This window comes from Carica papaya, chromosome 1 (assembly GCF_054855325.1).
Source record: "Carica papaya isolate Zhongbai chromosome 1, ASM5485532v1, whole genome shotgun sequence".
Taxonomy (NCBI): domain Eukaryota; kingdom Viridiplantae; phylum Streptophyta; class Magnoliopsida; order Brassicales; family Caricaceae; genus Carica; species Carica papaya.
Genome location: NC_142309.1, coordinates 104,378 through 128,813, shown reverse-complemented (window position 1 = coordinate 128,813; position 24,436 = coordinate 104,378). Strand labels below are relative to the sequence as shown.

The window sequence follows — 24,436 nt, the reverse complement described above, 5'->3', positions numbered from 1 at the left end:
CATGAAGTTGATGTATAAATCAAAATCACGTATTTAAATGTCAAATTTGCATTTTACACTGAGACAAAATGTAATTAAACACAAATTTATTTCATAATTAATACAGCTTACACTCTCAGATAGAATTATATAACTAATACAAGAAATGGAGAGAGATTACTTATAATTAATACAAGTTTAGTGGAACTAATTAGTTAGGGGGGAACAGGAGGATGACATCTGTAGGGATAGCGGCAAACACGGCGGGGCGGCGGCCGTTTGACTTGAGGGATGCATTTTGAGTACGGTGTCTTCCGACCACAGTTAAAAACCGGACCACGGTTGCCCACGGGAATACCTACATATTAACAAACATTAGTCTTATCTTATGTTTGAAGTAAATACATATATATATATATATATATGTATATATTATTTTTAAATTTAAATTAACACCCGATATTGAAGAAAACATTTTTTCAATAATCAAAATTATATATATATATATATTCAATTAAATACATACATATATATATATATTCTACAAAATGTTCATTTCTTTCTGACAAAGCTAGCATTAAACAAAATATAAACATCTTGGTATATATAATTTGGGTAATTAAAAAACATATGAAGATTCATGTGAAGTGGAACCTTATATATATATATATATATATATATTTATGTATGTATGTATGTGTATATAGACAGATCGTTGTATAATTAATACAAGTATTGAATATAACAATATTTAGTCATTAATGATTAAAATAAATTATAGCAATTAATTAGTATTTTTTTTAATTTACGTGGCAAATTGCAAGATGTTTAATAAGGACTGAGATAATTGTTATTATTAATAATTTTTTAATTATGCAATTCTTATGTTCAAATTTATTCATATAAAAATACATATTTAAATTTAACCGCAGCATGTTTGATAATAACTAATTGGATATATATATATATATATATTTTATATGTTCTTAATTCTTTATCCCCAAATGTATAAGCACCATATAATTTTTTTAAATAATTTTTAAATTTATATGACATGTTCTCATGATACTAGAAAAATAAAAACTATATACATTAAAATATAAAATATTTTGATATATATATATATATGTGTGTGTGTGTGTTTGTAATAGTATAAGAAGAAAAAATGAATAATCTCACCACCACCATGTCCATGGTCAAGTAGCTGCCGAGCAGCCACACCAGAGGAAGAAAAGAGAAGGAGGTGGGAAAGCAAGAGAATTAGGGTTGCAATAAAGAAGCTCTTCATGTTTTTTCAAACTTTTAGTTACTACGCCTTTGCATATCTCCTGCTATTTATAATTAAAATTCAAAGCATTACCCCAGTTGTGGTGCAGATTACTTGCAGAAAATTTGATGTCTGAATCTTATCTTCTTCACTACAATAATTGATTGACTCCCGAGTCAATACCAGACGTGACATAAAATGTACAAATCTTCAGAATTCTAAAATTTTATCTTTCCATAACCACTCATCTATGGCCTGGCTAACATACTTTTCTTTTTTTTTTTTGGTAGAAATATCTATGGTTGTCTCCAAGATTTAAAATTTTAACAAATTTCCAACTATTTAATTGATTGATATTTGCCAAGTCATTTAGAAATTCACTGTCATACATGGTAAAAAGAAAAAGAAACACACAGAAACACAAGGATCAACACTTTGACAGGGATACAAGACTATGATACATAATGCCATACACTGATGCCACCGATTTTAAGAAATGGAGGCTAGAAAGGGCTGATCTGACGAGCCAACCATAATAAAAGCCCAGGAACAAGTTGCCTTCTCGGCGGAGACCTACCATCCTTCTCGAGAGCTTCCTTATCTCCGGCATGTATCACAGCAACTAGATTATCAAATAATTCATCCTTACCACCTCTCAAAGGATCCTGCAACATGTTGGCAAACTCTTGGATTGGATTATGTGGCCGAATAGGCTTCTGACACCATGTAATGAAATTCTAATATCTAGCAATATATCGCCAAACATTTCCATGTATTCCACTTTCTTTGTCAAACTTTAAAAGTTCACTCTACCGCTTTCCTATGTGCATCATGAGTTCTCTCCATACACAATATTCAAGGTCGGTGTGGATGATTACATCGGATGGACATTGAATAAGGGGTGGAGCAATAGAAAAAAAAACCACCTTAAAAGAAGAAGGTACTACTTCATTTTACCCTTGTGAAAATTGTGTGTTTTTCATTGCTGTGAGCAGACACGATATTAGAGACTCCTGACCTGTTTTACGGCATTCATGGAGAATGATAAAGCAGTTTGGAGCCTTAGTTGAACTATGCGCAGATGTGATCCACTAAACTCTTTTGCAGGGTAATTTTTAGTTCATCAAAGAGTTCGACCTTATATCAAACTTCAGGGAATCATTTCAAGTCCATCCAAACCAATAGTCTTCTTCATCAACAATACATCTATATTCAGGTAAAATTAGCCTGAGCTTCAGATTTTTAACTAAGTTTATATCCAGGTCCCCTCCCGAGTCCCAAAGTCAGTTCTAACTAATGGTGATTGATGACATTAACTCGCATATCTAAGTATGTGAAGTGGAATTTCAAAAATCTGTAGGTAAGATTTTAAAAAAGGGTTTAAACTTTAAACATATAGTTATGACATAAAAATGCCAGTATAACTGCGAAGGAACTTATGGGAATCACTACTTACTTGAATAAACAAATCTGTATGAGTTTTTCCCTCGTACAAAATTAGTTTGGCCCGAACTCCTACTCCTTCCAGAGCATCTGCAAAGGTTTTACTGCACATAGTATGTCAATGTCAAGAACAATTCTTCAAAATCACATGTTTTTAGCAAATTCAAATTATGTTCTCGGATACCACGAGCAAGGATGAGGGAATATCTTAGAATCCCATCCCATTCACACAAATTAAACAGTTTTATAATCTAGTATATTAAGTAGAAAAATACACAGCATAGTTTTATAATCTAGTATATTAAAAAGAACTCTAGGCACTCCCTCCATAGAAGTCACATGTCAATAAACCATTCAAATATCAAGCCTTTAACATGTAATTTCTTTTAAGACTCCAGATATAAACTTATCACGAAAGTTCAAAGCTGCTAACAGCCACAAGATACCCAGTTTGAATAGATGATTGACATGGATCCAGTAAGAAATAGGATTAACACGAGTTTTGATGTTATTAGCATTTAGTTGAAGATGTTTTTACCTGGCATCTGCTGGTATGGAGTAATCTGCGGTTCCGTGAAAAAGTGTAATAGGAGGCAGGAGGGAAGCAGCGCCCATAACACTTGGTTCCTTTAATCTAATTTCAGGAGAAAATCGTTGAAAAGACTCTATGCCCTCCATTATGCTTCGATTTCCCCCAAAAAAAACATATATATTAGGTGGGGAATTTGCATGGGTGATTATGAAGTCAAAAGGCCATAAGTTGAATACCTCAAAAAGATTGCACGATAAAGGCCTCGATTATGGAAGTGATCAACTAAACTAAATAAATTGTACCTGTATATTGATTATAGATCAGTGAAGCAAGCACATTCATTTTTGCAACTTTCTACCAACAGATCAATGAAGATATACAAGCAACCGGTATACCATTTATCAACAGATCAGTCAAAATACTTTCCACCAAAAGAAAAAACAGATCAATCTTACTAGGCCAGAATAAAAATATTCATCAGTTGCTACAACCTTCTCAACACCTAAAAACATCAAAAACAGTTTTTGGTTTAGATTTTAACAAGATCAAAAAAAGCTTTTACATCCAAAAATTCGGGAAAGAAAAAGGCTGGAAAAGTGCCTTGCAACTGAGGAGCTGATTCTTGCCCATGTTCAAGTATGACAAATTGCTCTGGCATAGGAATTTCAAGCCTTCGACTCCGTAAGTTTTTTTGCCATCATTGAAGCATCACAGCAAGTGAAATCACTGCCTGCTTCCATGATTGCATTTGTGAACCCAAAATTAATTGATGCACTGAAGTTGTTATGTGTTTGTGTATCATAAACACCGCTAGAGAATGTAGAAGGAAAAAGTCATTGACACCAGATAGACTTCATAAAACCAAATAGTTACAAATTGCAATAACTGAATTTGTTTCATGGTTTTCCCTTTCCATCATCAGAACACAAGGATGAAGTACAAACATAAAAATAAGAGAAAATAGAAATGGTACTTCTTCACAATGTTTACTAGATCTTAGGCCACGTAGGTCCTCAGCCACATCAAACACCACATTGTAGTAAGAGTAAAGGCCATACTTCTGCCATGGTCTTGTATGATATTAATACCATGAAAGAAAAGACAACATTCTTAGACTAATGAGATAAGAAATGGACATCCTATGGTGGAGAAGGAGAGCTACCATCACAATGTGCCCTGCAGATGGATCATTAATACTCAAGGCTATTTGAACAAGTAACCCCACATCAAACACCATATTGTAGCAAGAATAAAGGCAATACTTCTGCCATGGTCTTGTATGATATTAATACCATGAAAGAAAAGATAACATTCTTAAGCTGATGAGACAAAAATGGAAATTCTACGGTGGAGAAGGAGCATCACAATGTGCCCTTCAGATGGATCATTAACACTCAAGGCTATTTGAACACGTAAACCAGTGACGACTCTCCATATGCCAAAAAGTAGGGGTTTCTTCTTTCCGATGCACAAGATTAGAAAAAAAAGCACTTATTTGACATGGAAAGAAAATTTAGAGTTCTACTGGTTTAGACAGGTACTAATCACCACCAAGTAATTGGCAAATGAAGTAATAAGAAGCAAACTACGAGAGAAACAAGCATCTCAAATACAAATCTCCAGCAAAAATATACAAAATTTTACTGGTAGTAAATGGTAAAAAAAGATTTCAAATCCTATAAACATTTAAATAAAGCCAAAAATTAAAGTTTACCCTCCAGATAAACCAAAATAAGCTTTTATTTGGGAAACACTCCATGAGACCTTTTCTCCCCCAGCTTCTTTGACTGCTTGCTCCAAGAGAACACAAGCAGAAATATGTGCACCAGCTGATTGCCCCATTAAATAAATCCTAATTAAGAAAGTGAGTAAGAGGTCAGCAATACAGTTAAGGAAAAAAAAATTGTAAATGTGTGAAGAAAGAAACTAGCCTCTCACCTATTAGGGTCACCCCCATATCCAGCAATGTTATTGCAGACAAATGAGATTCCCTCGGTAATATCTTTCACCATATCACTTATGGTTCCCTGAGGAAAATTTCTGCATTGAAATATTAAATACCAAAGAAAAAATAATTTGTAGTGATGGCTGACAGAAACACAAATAGAAATATAAAAAGTATACTAAAAACCTTTGAAATCTACAGCATGTTGAGAGAAACGTGCAAACAAAGGAAACATTTTCAATTAACAAAATTTATTTCAAAATTAAGTTTAAAATTTTATGACTGCTATATGCTGCCCCTTCTCCTGTCGCCTAGGTGACAGTTAAGTTGAGATGGGTGATCGCCGGCTCAGTTGTGATGAGCTTTAGGTTTTGACAGGATAGCGTGGTGATAAAAGAATAAAAAAAAAAGCTGATTTCCTCTATCCCCTGGGCTTCATGAGTATTTGGACAGAAAATAATAGAAGGGTTTTTCATGATGTTGCTTCTTCTTTTGGTAGAGTTATAGGTTTATGGTTATACCCCATATTTTCTATTTTAAGGTCATTCTCTTCCTTTTAAAGAATATTGGATGTCATTGATATTTTGACTGAATTATAAATTCCCACTGCTATATATTTATGATTACTTGTGAAAAATTAAGGTTAAATTACACTCTCATCCCTTTGTCATTTGGTCAATCAAATTCAAGTCCTACTATTTGTGTTAAATTAAATACTGTGGTTTTGTAGGTAATCATGTTATATTCTATAATTTTTAAGAAAACATCTTCAAGTATCCAGACGAAACATGTCAAAATTAAGAAAAAAATTAATAAAAAATATACAAGATAAGAGTTAAAGAAAACTAGTAATCTTATAAAATGATGAACAGCCAAACCTCAGCTACTGATGAGCGTTTGGGACTATTATAACTTATGTTGTATTTTTAAAAATTGAATTTTAAAATAAGTATTTACTAAAACTGCTCTTACTCAAAAGTTGTTTGATGTTTGGTAAAAATAACTATACAAAGTATTTGTCACTTTAAAAAAGCAGAAGATGTGTGTTTGATGAAAATGACTTTTAAGATTTCAAGTGCAAATTTTTATTAAAAATTAACATTTTCTAAAAGTTAAAAAGTACGACTTTCGTGCTTATATTTATCAAAATATATTTTGACTTTAACTTTTGCCAAAAGTACTTTTCATTTTACCCATTTGGTAGCAAAAATGCTTTTGAAACAGAAAATATTAAGTTAAAAACTGCCTCAAAAGAGCCCGAATTGTTAAAAAAAAATTTTAAAAAAAGCACATAAACACACAATATTTGAATTTGAATTAAGCAAAATCACAAAAGGAGAAACTATATTTGTTCAGAAATTAAATATACACAAGGTGTCTCCGACATCCCATTGATCTTTAAACAATTTGTCTTCAGTCGATTAAATGGACACCATGTGGAGAACATGTCAGGCAATTAGTACCTAGGATTCATGTGCATTGGGAAAGCTAATTTGAAACTAAATAATGCAATATGATCTTGACTTCACTAAGAGCAGCTTACCTGTAATCAAGACATGCTACAATGATCTCCTTCTCTGCCAGCTGCAGACCCAAGAAGGAACCCCATGCTTTGTACCTAAAATCAGCAGAAGATAGTAGAAAGTTGATGCAAAATAATAGATAACTTGATTTTACCGAAGAAAATGGAAGATATTACCTAAATCCGTTAAACAAGACCTTTGGATAAGAGAATTTTCAAAGGATGGTTGGGTCCACACTGTTAGCCACTATGAAAAATAGTCCATGGAAAGACCCGAAATTCAACAAGATCTACATTGGGGGGAAATCTAAGCCCAAAATATAACTCTCCATGTGTCCAATTGTTAAAATATTTGGAGAAAATCCAGCATAAAGCTTCACGAGATACTTTCATGAATCCCACAGAGCCATGTTTTGGTCCTTTGGATTTGAAGAACCCCTTCTGATGTGTAATTTTTTAGTTGTTTTCAGAAAAACCACAGATGAAAAAAATTGAAGAACATTAATATCCAGTTTTCCTTAATGATCTTTTTTTAAAAAAATAAAGTTTCCTTAATGATATAGAAACCGAAACTTGGACAGCAGGCATATGGACTTTTCTTCATTTACGAGTGATGTACGCATAGATTTTCCTTTATTAGTTCTGCTTAGTTTCCTACTTCTAGTGCTACAGATATCCTGTTTTTCTTTCCCTTATAATATTAGCAGTAATTTTATGTCTTCCTTTCCTTTTTTACTTAAAGATACTAGCTTTCCATAACGAGCCATCTTAGAAAACCTACACACAACTATAAAAAATAGAACCATGATTTTTTTTTTAAATAAAAAGTATGAGATGTATATTAATAACATACCAAAATGGGTACCGCTCTTACACAAAAACTGTACAAAAGTATTAAAGTGTTAATGACATTCCAAAAATCTTCTTCACTAATAATGTTATGACTAATCAAAATAATCTCAAAACAATAGATCCACTTATCCCTTAATCTAGTTAATCCACATTGTTTACCCTCAAAAACTCTATCATTTCTTTATTTTCACAGAACCCAAAAACGATATGTGGAATTAAGTTAGCAATTCTTTGTTTTATACATAAACCTTCCCAAACCCAAACTTCATCCCGCAACACACCTGCCATAACCCAATTGATTTCCAACAGTCCATAGACCACAGTCCAAAGATAATACGCTGTAGGACACCATAAAAGCAGATGGTTGCCTGATTCCTCAGCCTGAAGGCATAGATGACATCCATTCACTATTACCAGACCCCTCATCCTTAATTTATCCAGAGTGAGAATTTTTCCCCATCAAGCTTCCCAAGCGAAGAAAGCAACACGTGGAGGAACCTTTGCTTTCCATATTTGATTCCAGGGGAAATTGATGAACCCCTCAGTACCACATTAAACAGAAGCTGGTAATAAGAGCGGACAGAGAAATTTCCATGCTTTACCAGACACCACCAAATTTGATCAGGCTGGCTGCTGATGTGTTGGGAAGCTAGAATCTTCAAAATGCCTTCGTATTCTAGAATCTCCCAATCATTCAAATTTCTTTTCACATTGATAGGCCACTCAATAGAGTTATTTTTCACCTGGTAAGCATTCTCAACCAGCATATTTCTTGACTGTGATAGGCCATAAATTCTTGGAAAACAACTACTAAAAGAACCATCACCCGTCCAATCATCGTGCCAAAATCTTATTCTATTTCCTTTCCAAAGTTTCCTTCTGGTACAAATAGAACCATGATATCTAAGTTTCTTAGATCACCCTAACACAAAGTCCACACTCAGGTCATTCCCCAGTCATGTGGATCAGGTACGAGTAACAAAATCTTATTCTATTTCCTTTCCCAAGTTTCCATCTGGTACAAATAGAACCATGATATCTAAGTTTCTCAGATCACCCAAACACAAAGTCCACACTCAGGTCATTCCCCAGTCATGTGGATCAGGTAAGAGTAACAAAACCAGTTTTGTGTTTCCTATCCTTGTTAACTGACGTTTTAGACACTAGGAAACAAGTTTAGCGACAGGCCTCTTAATGGATGGCCAATAAAACATAAAGTAAAGCAAAAGTCTTATCCCTACCAAGATGACATGAAAGACCATCTAGATGAATCTCACAAGGAAATTTCAACATACATGAAATGCATAACCTAGTGACTCTAAACAAGTATCCCTCATGTTCGACAAAAAATACCCAATCTCTACCATGACCATCCTTGACCTCATGATAGATAATCCCAAAATTAGGACAAGTAGGATATTCATCTCTATCCTATCAAAACTAATCACTTGAGCAACCATCTTAGTCAATATTGTGTTGGTGAATGTATATCATAAATAATTAACTAGGGCTAGATTATTTTAAAGGTGTACAGTGGTAACATATACCTCAATGCAATTAATTATTGGTTTTCTTTCTTATTCTCAAGAACTTGTGTATATAGGATCATGATGTTCAGCAAAATACATAACATTTTATTCTTAACATAATATTAGAGTTGTAGGTTAAAAAACTCTTAACTCCTTTAGAAGCCTCAAGCAGCCTTCATTGCCGAAATAAGAAAAACCCTAGGAGGCTAGCCTTCTTACCCAGTCACTGCAATAGCCACCATCACACTGGCCTTCACAGCTGAAAAATAGCCAGGTGCAAGGCCCATTATCGTGCACCACCAGCTAGCCGCCATAGCAACCACAGCACCACCAGTCTACTGCCAAGACCAACTGTTGCTCTGTGCAACCATATGCCAGCAGTGTGACCAACCTTCCAACAATACGACCAGCCACACGCAAGCACCAGCAGAGTGACAGCAGCATGCAAGCACCAGCAGGGCGACCAGCTGTGTGCAGCCACCCAGCATGCTCCCACTTCTGTGCACCACCCTCTGCTCCAGCAACCTGCACACCTGTCCCCTGCTGTCCTGCTGCAGCTACCGAACCAACCTTCATTGCTTGAATTTTCTACACCATGTTGGAAGCTATATCATAGGTCACTGGTGCTAACCCTAAAGTGGAAATATTGCAACAATCAACTGGAGAATTCCAACCAATTCAGATTGCCTATCATCTGAATGAAAAAAAATTATCTGAATTAGTCACAACTAATTTATATCATTCTCAAAGAAAAAGGGAAACTAAGTCATATTCTGAGCACTGGACCAAAATTGGGATACCACAATTTGATGTCTTGGATGAACAAGACTCGATAACAATGGCTAGGCTCTTGGATCCAATTTTACCAGAGATCAACGATACGTGTATATTCCTGCCTAATAGCAGGGAAATTGGGGAAGCAGTCAAAGAAACCTATTCGAAAGTGAAAGATGCAGCTCAAATATACAATTTGATGACAGAAACTTATTTTGCTAAACAGATAAGCAGATCAGGGACAAAATATGCTAGCATATTGAAAAACTGGTGGCAGGAACTAAATCAGTACCGCTATCTTACTGTAGATTGCAGCAAAAATGCAACAGCCCTGAATAAATTTGTGGAAAAGAATAAAGCCTATCTATTTATAGCGAGACCTCTCTATGGAATTTTATCAGGTGACGGTTCAAATCTCCGAGAAAGAAGACATGTCTTCACTAAGTGAAGTTATTGCTACTGTACTTGCAGAAGAAAACAGAAGGGGTGCTGGAACCTCACTCCAATTAAAGCTTGGTATGATATCCAAGAGTTTCAAACATCACCAACCGGCGAAGGAATTGAGTCAGACTGATACAGCACAACAGGAGGAGAGAGCAGGGATAATATATGGTGTACCTACTGCAATAAATCAAGACATACCAAGGAGGCTAGAAACTCCACAGGAAGCTCACTACCTCAAGCAAAGATTGAGAGTACAAAAATATCCCACATAAGCATCACAGAAAAGCTCATGTAGTTAACCAACAAGAGGAGGAGAAAGCCACTTATTTCAGTAAATTCAAACCCAAAACTGAACGCTTAAGATGCAGGCTTGAGAACCTGGAAAAACCCACAGCTGCAGATTTGTTGGCATAGTCAGACGCGTTTTCTATTTCACATAGTTTAAATGCTTTATATAGACTATTTGAACAATCATGAATTATAGATTCAGGGGTGACTAACCATATAGTCAACTCATCACAATACTTTCACACGTATGTTCCATGTCCAAATAGTACGAAATTTGTCACTGTTGATGGCTCCTTAGACACCATTGCAGGAAAGGGTAACATCAAGATCAACCCTAGTCTGGCTTTTAAAAATATGCTACATGGACTAAACTTTATATAAATACTGTACTACTTAGATGCATCCGAGTTATTTCTATCCACCACTACTACAGATTCCACAAACAAACTTTAATTCTATCACAAACAACTCGAACACCCATCATTTTCAATTTTGGAAGTTCTTGTTTTTCCTTTTTACTTAGAGACTCTTTCAATAGAAATTTGCACTGTGAAGTACATGAATTGGTTAAACATAAGTGTACAACATTGCTCAATAGCATTAAAAGAAGTATGAATCTATTTTTGTTAATATATAGTAATATTTAGAGATCATCCCACATTTCTAATATTTTTAAAACTCAATGATTTGTCTTTTATTAATGATTGTATAAGAGTTACATGACTTTTCTTATTTATAACATTTGATGGGAGTCATATAACACCTCAATTTTGCAATATGATTAAAATCCAGTTTAGAACCCATATCAAAAGATTTTGCATTGACAATACCAAATTTTTTTTCATATTACACTCTCATCCTTTCACCAAGAAGGGATTATTCATAAATCTTCATATGTCCATACTCCATAACAAAAAGAAGTGGCGGAATAAAAGAATAGCTACCTACTTGCTACCACCCGAGCCTTCTTATTCCATGACAAAATTCCAAAACAACATTAGTGGAACGCAATCTTAGTGTCACTTATATTATTAACCGATTACCCTCAAATGTTTTGGATTTTAAAAGCCTGATGGAAGCACCCTCAAAATTCTTTCTAGAAGTCAATATCACAAACCATTTGGTCCCTAGAATATTTGGGTGTATTGTCTTTGTTCATATTTATTCATATCAAAGAAGGAAACTTGATCTGATAGTCCTAATTGCGTGTTTTTAAGGTACTTCTCTTCTCAAAAGGGATACAAGCACTATCATCCACCTATACAAAATTCTATGCGTATGCATATATTACATTTGTTGACAAAGAACTTTAATTCTTTCACCTATACCTACAGGAGAAGTTTATATTGGAAGATAAAGATAGTATTTATTGTGTAACCTCAAATTTCCATCTATACCACTTATCCAATCTCTGTCTACACTATGAAGGGAAGTATTGTTAACCACCACAATCAGTGAGGTGGTTGGATTTGAGAGTTTAAATGAACAGTATGAAGAAGATGAAGAGCTTGGATAAGTTTGGAACAAAACATCAACAAAAGTGAAACTACAAAGACTTTCATATTAAGTGAAACTACAAAGAACTTTAATTCTTTCACCTATACCTACAGGAGAAGTTTATATTGGAAGATAAAGATAGTATTTATTGTGTAACCTCAAATTTCCATCTATACCACTTATCCAATCTCTGTCTACACTATGAAGGGAAGTATTGTTAACCACCACAATCAGTGAGGTGGTTGGATTTGAGAGTTTAAATGAACAGTATGAAGAAGATGAAGAGCTTGGATAAGTTTGGAACAAAACATCAACAAAAGTGAAACTACAAAGACTTTCATATTAAGATGCTTTATCCAGATATAAATGCTCAAGTATGCCAAGAACCTCTTTGTGATAAAAGATGAGTACAGACATGCACGATGGTGGAATTAGAATGCATCTTGGTAGATATAAGGAATATTGTTAGGCTAGAAGAAAAGAATTTTCAGCCCTCAAATGAAGAAAGATGCAGCAAAACCTAGTGAAAAAGTTTCCAGTTTGTCAAGTAGCAAAGCGGCAACCTCAAAATACAGGTCTCTTTGTGCCTCTACTTGCTTCTTAAAGTATTTGGAAAGATCTTAGTCTGAGATTTTGCATTAATGCTGAACAACAGAGAGATAGTCTGGATGTTTTAGTTATTGACCAATTACAAAGATGGCACATTTCATTCCAAAATGGGACTTGCACAAGCACAATTTGCTTATAACAGTACAATCACAATTCCACTGGCAAGTCACATACGAAAACTCCAAAACTCACTGGAGTAGAGTGAAAACAATAGGACTTGCACAAGCAACATGGTTCCACTGGCAAGTCATCCTTCCGCATTGCTTTCATGAGATTCCAAAGCATGTTCTTGACCCAAACAAGTAGCCTAATTTGTTTGGATATAATGTAGTAGTTAACAACATGGTTGAACACATTCGGTAAATTCCTCCCAAGATAAAATGCTTGAAGAGATTAGTCTACAAGCCAGCAGCTGAGCAACGTACAAGGAGTTTCAAGAAAGGGATATGGTCATGATCTTTTTATCGAAATGAACATTTTCCATGCTGGAACGTAGAATTAACTGAAACCCAAGAAGTGGCATATTCCAAGTTTTAAAGAAAATTAACGAGATTGCTTATGTCATTTATCTTTCCAGTGACATGGCCATGTCTAAAATTTTTTATGAATCAAACTTCTATAGTTATGTCTCGCCTAGAGGGTCATTTTATCCTGAATCTAACTCAAAGGCAAGTTTAATTCAAGTGGGAGGAAACTAAACCTAGAGGGTCATCTCATACTGAATCTAACTCAAAGACACTTTCAATTCTTTTTTGTGTTTCTATTTTTAATATTACAGGTATATTCTCTTTCTTTTCCTTATAGTATTAGGTGCATTTTGGAGTAGGTTTTTACTTTTTAATTTTTTTGCATTAGAATTAATTTGTTCCTCATTTTAAAGAGTCTATAAGTACGTAAGAAAACTATATTATAATCAGTTCGGAATTATAATATCTGAGCAAATTACACAATAGTCCTTCATGTCTAAATACAAGCGCAACTAGGTCTGTCATTTTTTTTTTTAGATAAACTAGGTCGGTCATTTTTTAAAAATAACAATCTAATCCTCCAGTCATTTTACCACCACTGCAAACATTTCCTAAGAAAACAAAAATAAGTTCTTGCATACACTTGTTCTTCTTATAGTCTGATTGCTGCTTTCTTTTTATCATCCATGCTGAAACACTTTTGGGTACAAGTACAGTTTTGAATATAATTGTTATGCACTTCTTGTATACACTTTCCAACAAATTACAACTAGGTTAATAATTTTTTTAGAATAACAATCTAATCCATACAGAACTTATGCATTAAATTTTTAGTGATTCCTCTCTAGCTTCTCCTAGAAAGTTTCTAGGTATTGACAGCTAAGCAATTAACCCATCTATGTTACATTCTACATGGCCATTCTGCATCAAACACCATTAAGAGCATTTTGAACTTCAAGAAAACAAAACAAGATGCCAATCTTAAACTAGAATTGACAGTGCTAACCATCATAACAATTAGCTTTCTAGGAAATAATGCCACGATTATGCCTTTCACTATCACAGTGAACTGTTTTGCTAAAACCCAACAAGCATAATAATGCCTCTACTTAGCCATGCTCTAATATAATTAATTCAATTGGATGCCGAAACTTGTTGATAAACTTAAGATTCAACATGTAGCCTAACATTTTGTAGGCTGCCCACCCCGGCCCCAACATTAGCAATGAATAAAAATTACTCACCCAATAATCCAGGCTCCACCAGTAACAAAAACCACAACTGGTTTTGGGCCACTGCTGCTGGTTGGTAAATATAAATCCAACCTGTAAGTCATCATCCAACCATCAAAGAGAATATTCAGTCCAATACACATGATGTGTGCAACTTTTTGTAATATTATGAGTGGAAGATGGTTTGTTGAATGCATCTGCTATTCTTATCACACGTTCACATATCTTTCCTTTTTCCTTTTTTTTTTTTTGAGAAGATACACATCTTTTTTTTTTTTAAAGAAAAGAGAAATATTATTATGGACAATAGTATCAAGGAGGTACTGTCCGTATACAAAATAGATTCTGAGAAAATACACATCAAATACCTATTCCTTGGCTGATCTCCATAAATGATACTTCTTCGAACTTGGCTAGAGAAAAAGTAAGAGTATGCAACTACAGAAGATCCACAAACAACAAGTGTTACATTGTCTGAACACGCACGTAAGACCTCCAATTATATGCTTTATTTAGATGTTTATTGTATATAACTTCTATTATCCAGCATCTGTCAACAGAAACTATCATGCGTACCTTGAAGAAAACCAGGCATGAGTAGCATAGCATAACAAGCAAGAGCAAGTAATCTTGTCATCCATCTGTAACCTACCCTGAATGCAAAATAAAAGGTTAAAAACAGTGGGTCTTCAGAAATTGCAATGACAACGTTCTGGATGAATGCTCTACATGTACTTACAAAAGTTTAACTTGAGGTCCAACGGAGGGGAAAAAACAAAGATTTGAATCGCACAACACATTCTTGATACCAATTTTAACCAAGAAAAGTACTAGCAAGACTAATAACAATTCTAACCAATAAAAGTTAAATCAAGACCCGAAAGCAACAGTTGGAAAACATTTACACTGAATAGGCTTCAGCTTACCAGTAAAAATCATTTCTCCTCACACACCAATAATCGATGATCAACAGGAAACGAGAATATCAAAAGAAAAAAAAAAACAAAAAGTAACCACAATGAAACCCTCTGGGCTGTCATCATTTTCACCATCCAGGCATTATTACACCTAAAAGTTAGAAATTTTGAACGATGTTCTCATTATTTTTACTATCATCATTGACAAATTAAAATAAAGGCCTGATTCAAGCTAAAGAAAAATAAACAAATAAAAAATAACAAAGAAATAAACCCAAATCCAATTATCACTTTCGCATGCCCAAAAAAGAATGTCGCTAATTTATCCAATTAATACATGCATTACTTTATAGAAGACATACAGTTACATGCATCCATAAATACATCAAAAAATAGTGACATGCATGAATAAATACATGAAAAATGCAGGACTACAGCTTAGAAGTTGAAGAAATGGTACCCGAGGTACCGGAGGAGCTTGAAGGTAAGGCGAGTAAGCAGAAAGGTCTCGGCGGCGGCGTGACCTATATCTCGGCTGAAAGACTGCTGGCGGGTCAGAGGAGTCGGCTTAGCTGCCGGCGGGTCAGTCTTCCCGCCCAATCGGCGGCGCTTCAGTTCGGTATTATCCGCAGTGGGGTAACCGAAAAACCGGTAAATTAACGGTTTGGTATTCATTCGGATAGGTATTGCAGCCGATTCAATTTCAGATGACCAAAATCGAACGGAAAAAGCGAGGATGATAGAAGAAGATTAGATTGGATCGGAGAGTAAGATAAAAGGTTTTCTTTTCGTGTATAATTTATTCCCTGGCTGTGTTTGTGATTCTGGAAATCTTAATCTTCAGTCGCAAGAATTACTTGGCGTGAGCGTCTTGTATTGCTTTCATGCGATTTACTTTTTAATTATTTGTTGCAAGGAGTTGCAGGCTACCTGATATTGATCTATGCGCGTGCAGTGTCGGACAGGAAGGCAGACACAACGGTTGAAAACTTTGGATTGGGATTGCCGTCTTTTTCATGATTTGAAATAAAATATATATTTAAAATTTGATTACTAATTTCATACAGAAATTGTTGCGAGCTGTAAATTTTCCCACCTTCAATATTTAAAGGAAACTTGGGGGAACCCAAGTGATTTAGAAAACCAAGTCGACTGGTAGTACCATCAAATATTGTTTAATCCAAAAATAAAAAAATTATAGTAGAAATTAATTTTATGGAAAAAAATCGAAAACTCCATTTCAATTGCTGGTTCCACTGCCCCGTGTATAAGAAAAAAAGCATAGCCAAAATTTTGATTGGTTTTCAATTCTGAAAATTGAATTAGACAGTTTGCTACTAACCAATCTATGGTAAAAGACTTGACATAAAACATATAAGAGTATCTTATTGTTTAGCCATGGCATAAAAGGCAATTTGAAGAGACAACATCATTCTTGTTTCAAGCATAAACCAGTGAACGCAGAAAGAAAACAGTTATTAATAATCTCAGGACGCCAGCCACTGGTCCTCTTTTCTGCAATCAGTTTTTCTTCCAAAAACAACTATATAGAACATTTTCTTCTTCTTCTTCTTCTTCTTCTTCTTCTTCTTCTTCTTCTTCATCTGCGCAAGTCCTTCTATCTTAGCCACCATCGTTGAGCAGTAGAGACTGGCCGACTCAGGAACGGTGCATATCGATGGATGAGCGGGTTAACTGTTCTCCCAATCTTGCCCCACACACTCTGATGGTATCCAGCAGTCGCGGGGGCATGATACATGAGCTTCAAAAGCTGCCACACAGATTCAAATGACAAAATCGAACAACGGCAGAAAGCAATAATGACAACCTCAGAATTGATGACTTCTGCGGTTCGTAGTAGCATATTAACTAACATTAATAACTTCTAGGGTGCTCTACTTACCACCAGTCATTCCGTCAACCTAACTATTAAATCCAAATAACCTAAGCAAACCAAATCTCATATGCTTAATATCTCCTACTAGTTAGCAAATTCATTCATAAATGTATTCCACTAAATTTTGGATTTATTCCTAACATGTATTTAATTCTGTGACACTCTTTTTGCTAAATGCTGGTTGTTCTACTACCGGAACAAAATGCTAGAATCTTCCATCCGCATATTCAACATCCTCAACCTATTCTTGATGAGGTGGAGATCATGGCCTCCTTACGGGCTAAAGCACGTGAATTTTCCAGGGATACCTTTGCCTCAATCTCTTGTCTAGTAATCCTCTCACTTAATATAATCTTCTTCTTTCTTACTAAGAACAAACTAACAGAAAAGATATTGGGCTGGAACAAACCTGCCAGTACATGAAAGTCTGTATTATGTTACGCTGCCATCTGCATCATTAATTAAAAATGAGAGATTGAATTGTGAAAAATAAAAAATATTATAAGTAAACTTCATCAACATGGAAGAATAGGAGTGTGAACAACTAACGAGAACAAAGAGATAATCAGAAGAAAGCCAAGTCCAATCTCAGCATGTGAAGCGAGTATGTTGAGAGTAGTTGTGTTTGATTCTACCCACACACAAGCATCTTCCAAGTATTTCCTGTTCATCAGAAAAGAAAGCATCAGAGTTTAGAAGAAGTAAAATTTCTGACATACAGGAAAAAAAGCATTTATTTAGCAGTAAATAACATGTCAGGGAAAAAAAGATGTACACAAGATGAATCAGTGCACAGTAATAACTAGTGACCATCACGCTTTAACTTCTACCAATATCTTCTCAAAAATATATTGTTGCCCACGAGAATGGAGCCCAATATAACCTGCTAAGACCATTCTTGCCTCAAAATATCGTGATACGAGCAAAAGTATAAACACTAATACTAAAGAAGAAGAGGAACAAAAACATTTCCAATCAGGGGGTACAGATTTCAAATTTCATACAAAGGTGAGCATCCATATAAGAATTACCTCCCATGTGAAAACCTTTATCAAGAAAGGGGAAAAATATCCCATGTGAAAACCATTCAGTGTTAATGCTATGAAAAAATATCCCATGTAAAAATCTATGAACTTCTGAGTGGAGCAAATTAAACTAACTACAATGGACCATGCAAATCAAACAAATGGTATTCAACAAAACTCTCAATTTAAGTTTAACTTACTAAAGAATTTTACCTGTATAAAGTGGAACGACTAAAATTACGCCGTAAAAACTTAGCAACATGTTCAAGAGCCCGGCATAGAATGGGAATTAAAGCAACTGCAAAGAGGAACAAAAATCAATACATCATACCAGATACAAGTATAACATAGAACAAAAAATCAGAAGTAATTATGATTTAGAATGAAAACAAGCCTACATTTAAGACAAAGATGAGAAGTGACAAATGTTAGGCAATAGATGAAGTAGATAAAATCTTTGGTTGCAATTATTGACTGGAAGTATACTTGCAGCGCCTGCAAATTCCATGCCCTCGGTCTCTGTGAAGGATATAGTACAGGTCAATGGGAAAGGAACAGCAACATAAAACTATGTGGAGAATGATTAAGTGAAAACAAGGATTACCCCATATAGCGAGTACAACGAATACAGAGACGAACATGCTGTACCCATAAAGGACAGCCGATATGCCCTATTCGAAAGATTCTTAGGCACAAGTGGGAAGATCGCAAGCACAGCCACAACAGAAACCTACAGGAAATAAACATGTGATCAAATATGAATATTTGCTAAAACAGTGCCTAGTTTACTAAAAGATGAGGATGAAACATGGTTTCTTAATTTTTATACCTAAAAGCTACAATCTACATTATGGAGAAACTCTCCAGCAATCTGAACGTTTAGCGTCACATAATCATGTCTGTGATACCAGTACCAAATACTTCTCTTTGTCTTTAGAGAAAAAGTCATTCACTTCTCAATATCGAACAACCAATGCAACAGGATTCAGAAGACACTTTCTAGACGAAGAACAATAAAGCTATTAAAGTTTTCTTGTTCTTGGAAACTGGATATAGTATGCCTTCAAGAGTCTATGATAAAGACTTTCGCAGACCAATTAACTCAGTGCATTTGAAAGGTGAGGGAAGTTGGATGGAGGGATCTCTTGGCTACCAGGGTAGCTGGGAGCAGTATTGTCTTGTGAAATATGTGTGCTATGGAGTTAGGGGACTGGCACAGGGATGATTGCTCTGTCTTGTGTGAGTTGAAATGTAGGGCATTAAGATGGAGTTAGGTGTTTACAGCTGTCTATGGGGAAGGCGAAGGTAGTGAGAGGGAGGCTCTATGGAAGCATGTGACTTCTCTGAGGTGATCGGGGTTATCTTAGCATGATCCTCACTATCCATGTGCATTCCGCAAAAAACAATTCTCGGACTTGCGCAGAAAAATTAAGGGATCTTTAAGACAGGTCTGATTTGTTGGATTTTCTCCTGTATTGGTGGTAGATGGATATGGTCTAATTCTAGGGATAGATGAGTTTCTCCAGAATTAACCATTTTATTGTTTCTGCTTCCTTTCAATCACATATATTGGGCCTCTTGCAGCTTTTTTTGGCGAACCTGCCATTCAGATTTGAAAATAAACAGCTCAAAGTTCCAGACTTCTGAGATGGAGTAAAGGAGTGGTTGGCGAAGGTTGTTGTAGAGGGTTATGCCAATTACAACATTGCTAGAAGCTCTTCTACTTCTGCTCCTCTCCATTTATTTACTAATTTTATCCAACTATGGTGTAAACTTATACAGAAGTTGTTGCCATCTACCATCATGCACTTTTTCTTCCTTTATGAGAACCTACTCTTTCACCTTTGCTCTCTTTTGGTCATGCTCAACCAGAAATTATCCCTCTTCTAACCCTAAGATTGAGGGGTTGGCTTCTATCTTACATGTGTGAATCCTCCCAGGACTTCTAAGAAGGAAAAGGGACCGTACCTATTTAAGAATCACCCATAGAAAAGAAGAAAAATGCACTGATATATAGTGGCAATCAGGATAGGATTCTGATGGCAGAAGTCACCTGCTCAACTTGTTTTGTCCTCTGATTATCCAAATCTACTTTAAGACTAGGAAAACAGGCACTACATTAGCAGTGGATAAGCTATCATACAATCTTGGGAACTCTCCAACCTGATCAATAGACCCATAGCATCCTAAATCTTGTCAAGAAAACCAAAATAAAAGTAGCTTCACAATTACAGTAATGACCAATGTACGCTCCAACAAGGTTTGACTAAAAAACTAAAAGCTACTATAGTTCAAAATGATTTGGTTATAAATCCAAATAGATAAGATTTCAAGTTAAAGAATTTTCTCAAAAAAATAAGAATTTATCTAGATGTTCCCCAGCATGCAATTCTGGCAGAATACATATCTATTTTCCAAAGAGCGCTTATACTGACTCAAAAAGAAAGCAAAACTGAGATCAAGCAAGAATCAATTGTTTAGAGTCTCAAGGTAACAAAACCAGGAATTACTATAATGTCTTCTTGCATAAACGAGCAACCGATCATCATCAAGTACCACACGTGTATATTGCTTCTCATTATTAATCTTTGAGAAGATTTAGAAATTGCCTGCCTCCCTCTCTTTTACTATACTATCGCCTAATATAGACTTTTTATTTCCTTTTTAATCTAAGTAATTGGTATGCCCAATTTTACACCAAAAAAGCAACACAAACTTACTATACAAAACAGACAAATTTGTTTCTGGCTAACAAAGAATATTTTTAAACATGGACTCTAGTCAAGACTTCAGGAGAAAGGAAAGAAACATAAAGCATTCAGGAAATTGCAACTTGAACTAATTGGGTTACCCAAAACCAAGAATTCATCAAAGTTTCAAGAATTCAAACTCCTAAAATGTTCAGATCAAAACAAGAGTACTGTAAGCTCCAATAATTATACACAAGTTCTACATCTGGTTTACTCACGTGTATGCTCAGAAAGGAAAACAAGGCAGTATTACCCAAGCATTGATAGAAAATTGTATTGTTTGACGATCCCAACGCAAGGAATTCGGATTTGCACCTGCTGCTGCTGACGACCCTGTTGTCCTAGTAGTTGAACCTGCACCGTAGATTTTTTCCCAATTCAATGAAAAAATAAAAAAGAGTTCCTTTCTAGCGCAGAACTATTCTGAATGGTATTAGTAAAGCTTCAGGTTTCTCTTTCCTGTTTCTGTAACTAAAGCAACAATTTGAACCTGACTTACGTGGTCGAGCTTGTTCATTTGCTGGTCCTGCTGAAGATGAGGATGATGTGCTTGAAGCCATAGCCTCCACAATAAGCTCAGGATCCTGCTTATGAACATATGCCAGCATCAGAAAATAGTCCGTCGCTATTTCAGAAAAAAAAAAAAAAAAAGGAAAGAAAATAGTTCTTTGCTGCAGAAGATATGATACTGCAGAAACATGGCAAATTTTCGATGTGAAATGATGTAATTACATCAGACAATGAGCAATCTTCACCCAAGGAAAGAAAAATACAACCTTCCAACTTCCAAGTCATTGGTGCATTCATATAATTGGGAAAGTCTGATTCCAAGGTCCTAGTTCTGGCTTCTTTGAATCCTCGGGTAGCAATAAGTAGTAATTCAGGATTTAATAATCCTTTATCCCAAATGAACTTCCATAAAGTCAAGGTGCAAAACACACCCCAAATGAACTATCGTCTAAGATTTGACCAACAACCAACACCAAAACTCTAAAAAAAAAAAACAAAAAAACAAAACCCAAACCCGCAGACATCACCCTACACTTACAAATTACAATAGCATAAACACATAAGATATGCAACTCTAAACAGAATCGACTGGACAGCATAGAATGGTAATCAAGAATCAAAGAAAGAATTGAAAGTAGCAACCAGAAGAGGAAAAGTATACGGACTAACATTCGAGCCAAAGAAAAAAATGACGAAAAACAAAATCCACTTTCCCCAACTTGGAGAAAAAGAAATATCAACTAAAAATTCCACAACAAAACAATATGTAAATGTGTATATATGTGCACATGTAGCCGAAGAAAAGAAAATCCGGATGAATTATCCCAAAAAACCAAAAAGAAGACGGACATGAGATTTAGAGGATATCAATTCTAGACCAATGGAGAAAGCATAGCAAGAAGAACCCACGAAGTATCTATTCACAAAAACAGAAATCTACAGAGACAAATTAGGACATTAAGAACGAGGTAGCAATTGGAGAGTGTACGAACGATGAAGCGCTGGTAGAACTTGCGCTTGAAGTGATCGACAACGTCGGGGCGAGACGCCATGTTGGGAGGGATTAGTATGTTGGACCAGTAATCGGCCCATCTAGGGTCGTTGTCGTAGTCGTACGCCGCCGCCGCTATTTTCTTCAGCTTCTGTGGATCCTCTCTCTCCTCCCCCATTTCTTTGATCCTCACTGAGTTGTCTCTCTTTCGGCCACTTCCTTTTCTTTTTCTTGGTTTGTTTGGGAGAGGGGAAAGTGGACCTCCGGCTCTAATTTTCCTTGGCTACGCGCAGGAATATAGGAAGGGAGTGGGTGATTTTTCCCAGGGAACGAAACGACGAAAGATTGTACGAAAATGTGTCGTTTTAATAGTTTTCAGCTATGAGAGCAAATGATTGAATCAAATAATATTTAGTCTCATCTTTACTTGAAAAATTTTTAAACCAGGATTTGGTTTAATGCAGCCCCAACCAATTAATATTTTTTTTAATAAAATAAAATATATATAAATAATATTTAAAATTAAATTTTGGTCTATTTCCATCCGACTTAATTTGAAGTTATATTGTTCTAATATTTGATTTGAGAAGTTTCTTTCATTTAATTTCAGTCTAATTTAAATTTGAATCAACCTAGTAAAATAAATAAATTAAAAATAACTGTTTTATTTTAAAAAATTATATTTATTTTTATGCAATTAAGGCATAAAATTCATGTCATTTAAATTTAATACCAACTCAAAATAATATTTTTTTTTTTTTTGGTTATGAATTTATGATAATATTCTAAATATAAATTTCAAGAGAGATTAAGTATTTTAATAAATCTATTTTAGCTATAAATTATCAAATATTCGATGACATAAATTTCGTTGACCGAGTAAAGTTTAAAAAAATTCCTCAATTAATTTAATAGAAATATAGTAACTTTTGTTTTCGATATTTAGAGAAGAAATTATAAGTTTTTTATATTTTCTTTAGCTCTTCTCCTTATCTTCCTCTTGCGAGCTGTTTTAACTTTAAGGACTTTTTTTTTTTTTTTGGTGGGAACTGAACTGGATCGTATGGTTTTAATTTCGGTATGAATCAAATTATTATTTTTTTATTTGGTTCGGTTTGAATCAATATATTAATAATTTGTTTGATATGCTAATTAAAAATTAATACTTTATTATTATTATAGATTATATCAAAATAAAATTAAATGCGGGTGTAAAGGATATTTGATATAATCCCCGTCCGACATTTATTTAAGAATAATAATATGATTCAACAACGATGAGTACATCGGCAGGTTCCGCTATCCGCACACTGAATGCTGTAGAGCCTCCGGTAATTGTTTGAGTCGCAGAGGGCTCTGCATACGGCTCCCGTGCACAAACCCGGCGTAGGAAACAAGTCGTCACAGAAGCCCGGAGGGTTCTGCATCACCCCACCTGCACCGACCATCACCGAATGCATAATAAGCGCGCTGATTTTTCACGCAAATGACATATTGAAAAGCGATAACATGAATTAAAAAAGTACCTGGGAGAGAGACGAGCATAACAAGCGTGGCTAAAAATGCAGCGAGGATTGTAGGCCTCATGGTTTTCTCTCAAAAGCCCAAAAAATGATGAAACGCTCTAATGAAAAGACTGGGTTTTTATAATTTTCCCCTTTAATTTTTTAACCTCTAAATTTATAATTTAAAATAAAGAAAATTATTTTATTTGTTAGAAACATTTTAGGGTCGAATTACTAAAAATGTGGAAGAAAATTAAAAGCAATGTAAATTTTTTATTCAATGGTTATTTAATTTTTATGATTTAATTTACCGTTATTTGGTAACTGATATTTTCATTGACTTATTTAATTATACTACACATTTTGTGGTCATCCAAAAAATTAAATTAATAAAAATGAAAAATTCCCTTTAATATATGGGTAATAGGCAGAAAATTACATCGTTTGAATGAAATTTTGAA

At 34.9% G+C, this 24,436-nt stretch overlaps 2 protein-coding genes and 2 long non-coding RNA genes across 5 annotated transcripts; 1 reads left to right on the top strand and 3 right to left on the bottom strand.

Moving 5' to 3' along the window:
- Positions 1–71: 71 nt before the first annotated feature.
- ICME-LIKE2 (alpha/beta-Hydrolases superfamily protein) lies at positions 72–15,972 on the bottom strand. 2 transcript variants are annotated; one of them, XM_022032313.2, is made up of 12 exons: positions 15,758–15,972; positions 14,957–15,033; positions 14,749–14,818; positions 14,393–14,473; positions 6,710–6,784; positions 5,160–5,261; positions 4,936–5,073; positions 3,458–3,523; positions 3,228–3,371; positions 2,703–2,793; positions 1,159–1,911; positions 72–337 (listed from the first exon to the last, which is right to left on the bottom strand). In XM_022032313.2, exons 1-11 carry the CDS (start codon positions 15,970–15,972, stop codon positions 1,750–1,752), a joined length of 1,221 nt encoding a protein of 406 aa, XP_021888005.1. In that variant the 3' UTR covers positions 72–337; positions 1,159–1,749. The 2 variants fall into 2 exon arrangements, with proteins under 2 accessions (XP_021888005.1, XP_088064690.1); XM_088208564.1 differs by lacking the exon at positions 15,758–15,972 and adding an exon at positions 15,120–15,195 and having other exon boundaries at positions 14,957–15,028.
- Positions 1,911–16,160, top strand: LOC110807239 (uncharacterized). Its single transcript, XR_002538430.2, has 3 exons — positions 1,911–2,186; positions 2,354–2,462; positions 15,727–16,160. It is a non-coding gene; the product is annotated as an uncharacterized LOC110807239 (long non-coding RNA).
- A 484-nt stretch (positions 16,161–16,644) lies between these two features.
- Positions 16,645–22,780, bottom strand: LOC110807230 (dihydroflavonol 4-reductase/flavanone protein). The gene is made up of 9 exons (XM_022032291.2): positions 22,472–22,780; positions 21,469–21,553; positions 21,223–21,323; positions 18,824–18,949; positions 18,618–18,738; positions 18,433–18,517; positions 17,744–17,857; positions 17,604–17,643; positions 16,645–17,068 (listed from the first exon to the last, which is right to left on the bottom strand). Exons 1-9 carry the CDS (start codon positions 22,646–22,648, stop codon positions 16,916–16,918), a joined length of 1,002 nt encoding a protein of 333 aa, XP_021887983.1. The 5' UTR covers positions 22,649–22,780; the 3' UTR covers positions 16,645–16,915.
- An 842-nt stretch (positions 22,781–23,622) lies between these two features.
- On the bottom strand, positions 23,623–24,084 carry LOC148269036 (uncharacterized). Its single transcript, XR_015820181.1, has 2 exons — positions 23,997–24,084; positions 23,623–23,905 (listed from the first exon to the last, which is right to left on the bottom strand). It is a non-coding gene; the product is annotated as an uncharacterized LOC148269036 (long non-coding RNA).
- Positions 24,085–24,436: the final 352 nt, after the last annotated feature.

Bases quoted from the DNA above. Each gene is read 5' to 3' on its own strand.
- ICME-LIKE2 (XM_022032313.2), bottom strand. From the start codon at position 15,972: ATGAATACCAAACCGTTAATTTACCGGTTTTTCGGTTACCCCACTGCG. The intron at 14,474-14,748 runs GTATTTGATGTG...GATGACTTACAG, and splicing joins GGAGATCAGCCAAGGAATAG to GTTGGATTTATATTTACCAA. The intron at 5,262-6,709 runs GTAAGCTGCTCT...ATTTCAATGCAG, and splicing joins GTAGCATGTCTTGATTACAG to AAATTTTCCTCAGGGAACCA.
- LOC110807230 (XM_022032291.2), bottom strand. From the start codon at position 22,648: ATGGGGGAGGAGAGAGAGGATCCACAGAAGCTGAAGAAAATAGCGGCG. The intron at 18,739-18,823 runs GTAATCCTTGTT...TATCCTTCACAG, and splicing joins CGTTGTACTCGCTATATGGG to AGACCGAGGGCATGGAATTT. The intron at 17,644-17,743 runs GTTAGTTGTTCA...TTAATGATGCAG, and splicing joins CTGATTATCTCTTTGTTCTC to ATGGCAGCGTAACATAATAC.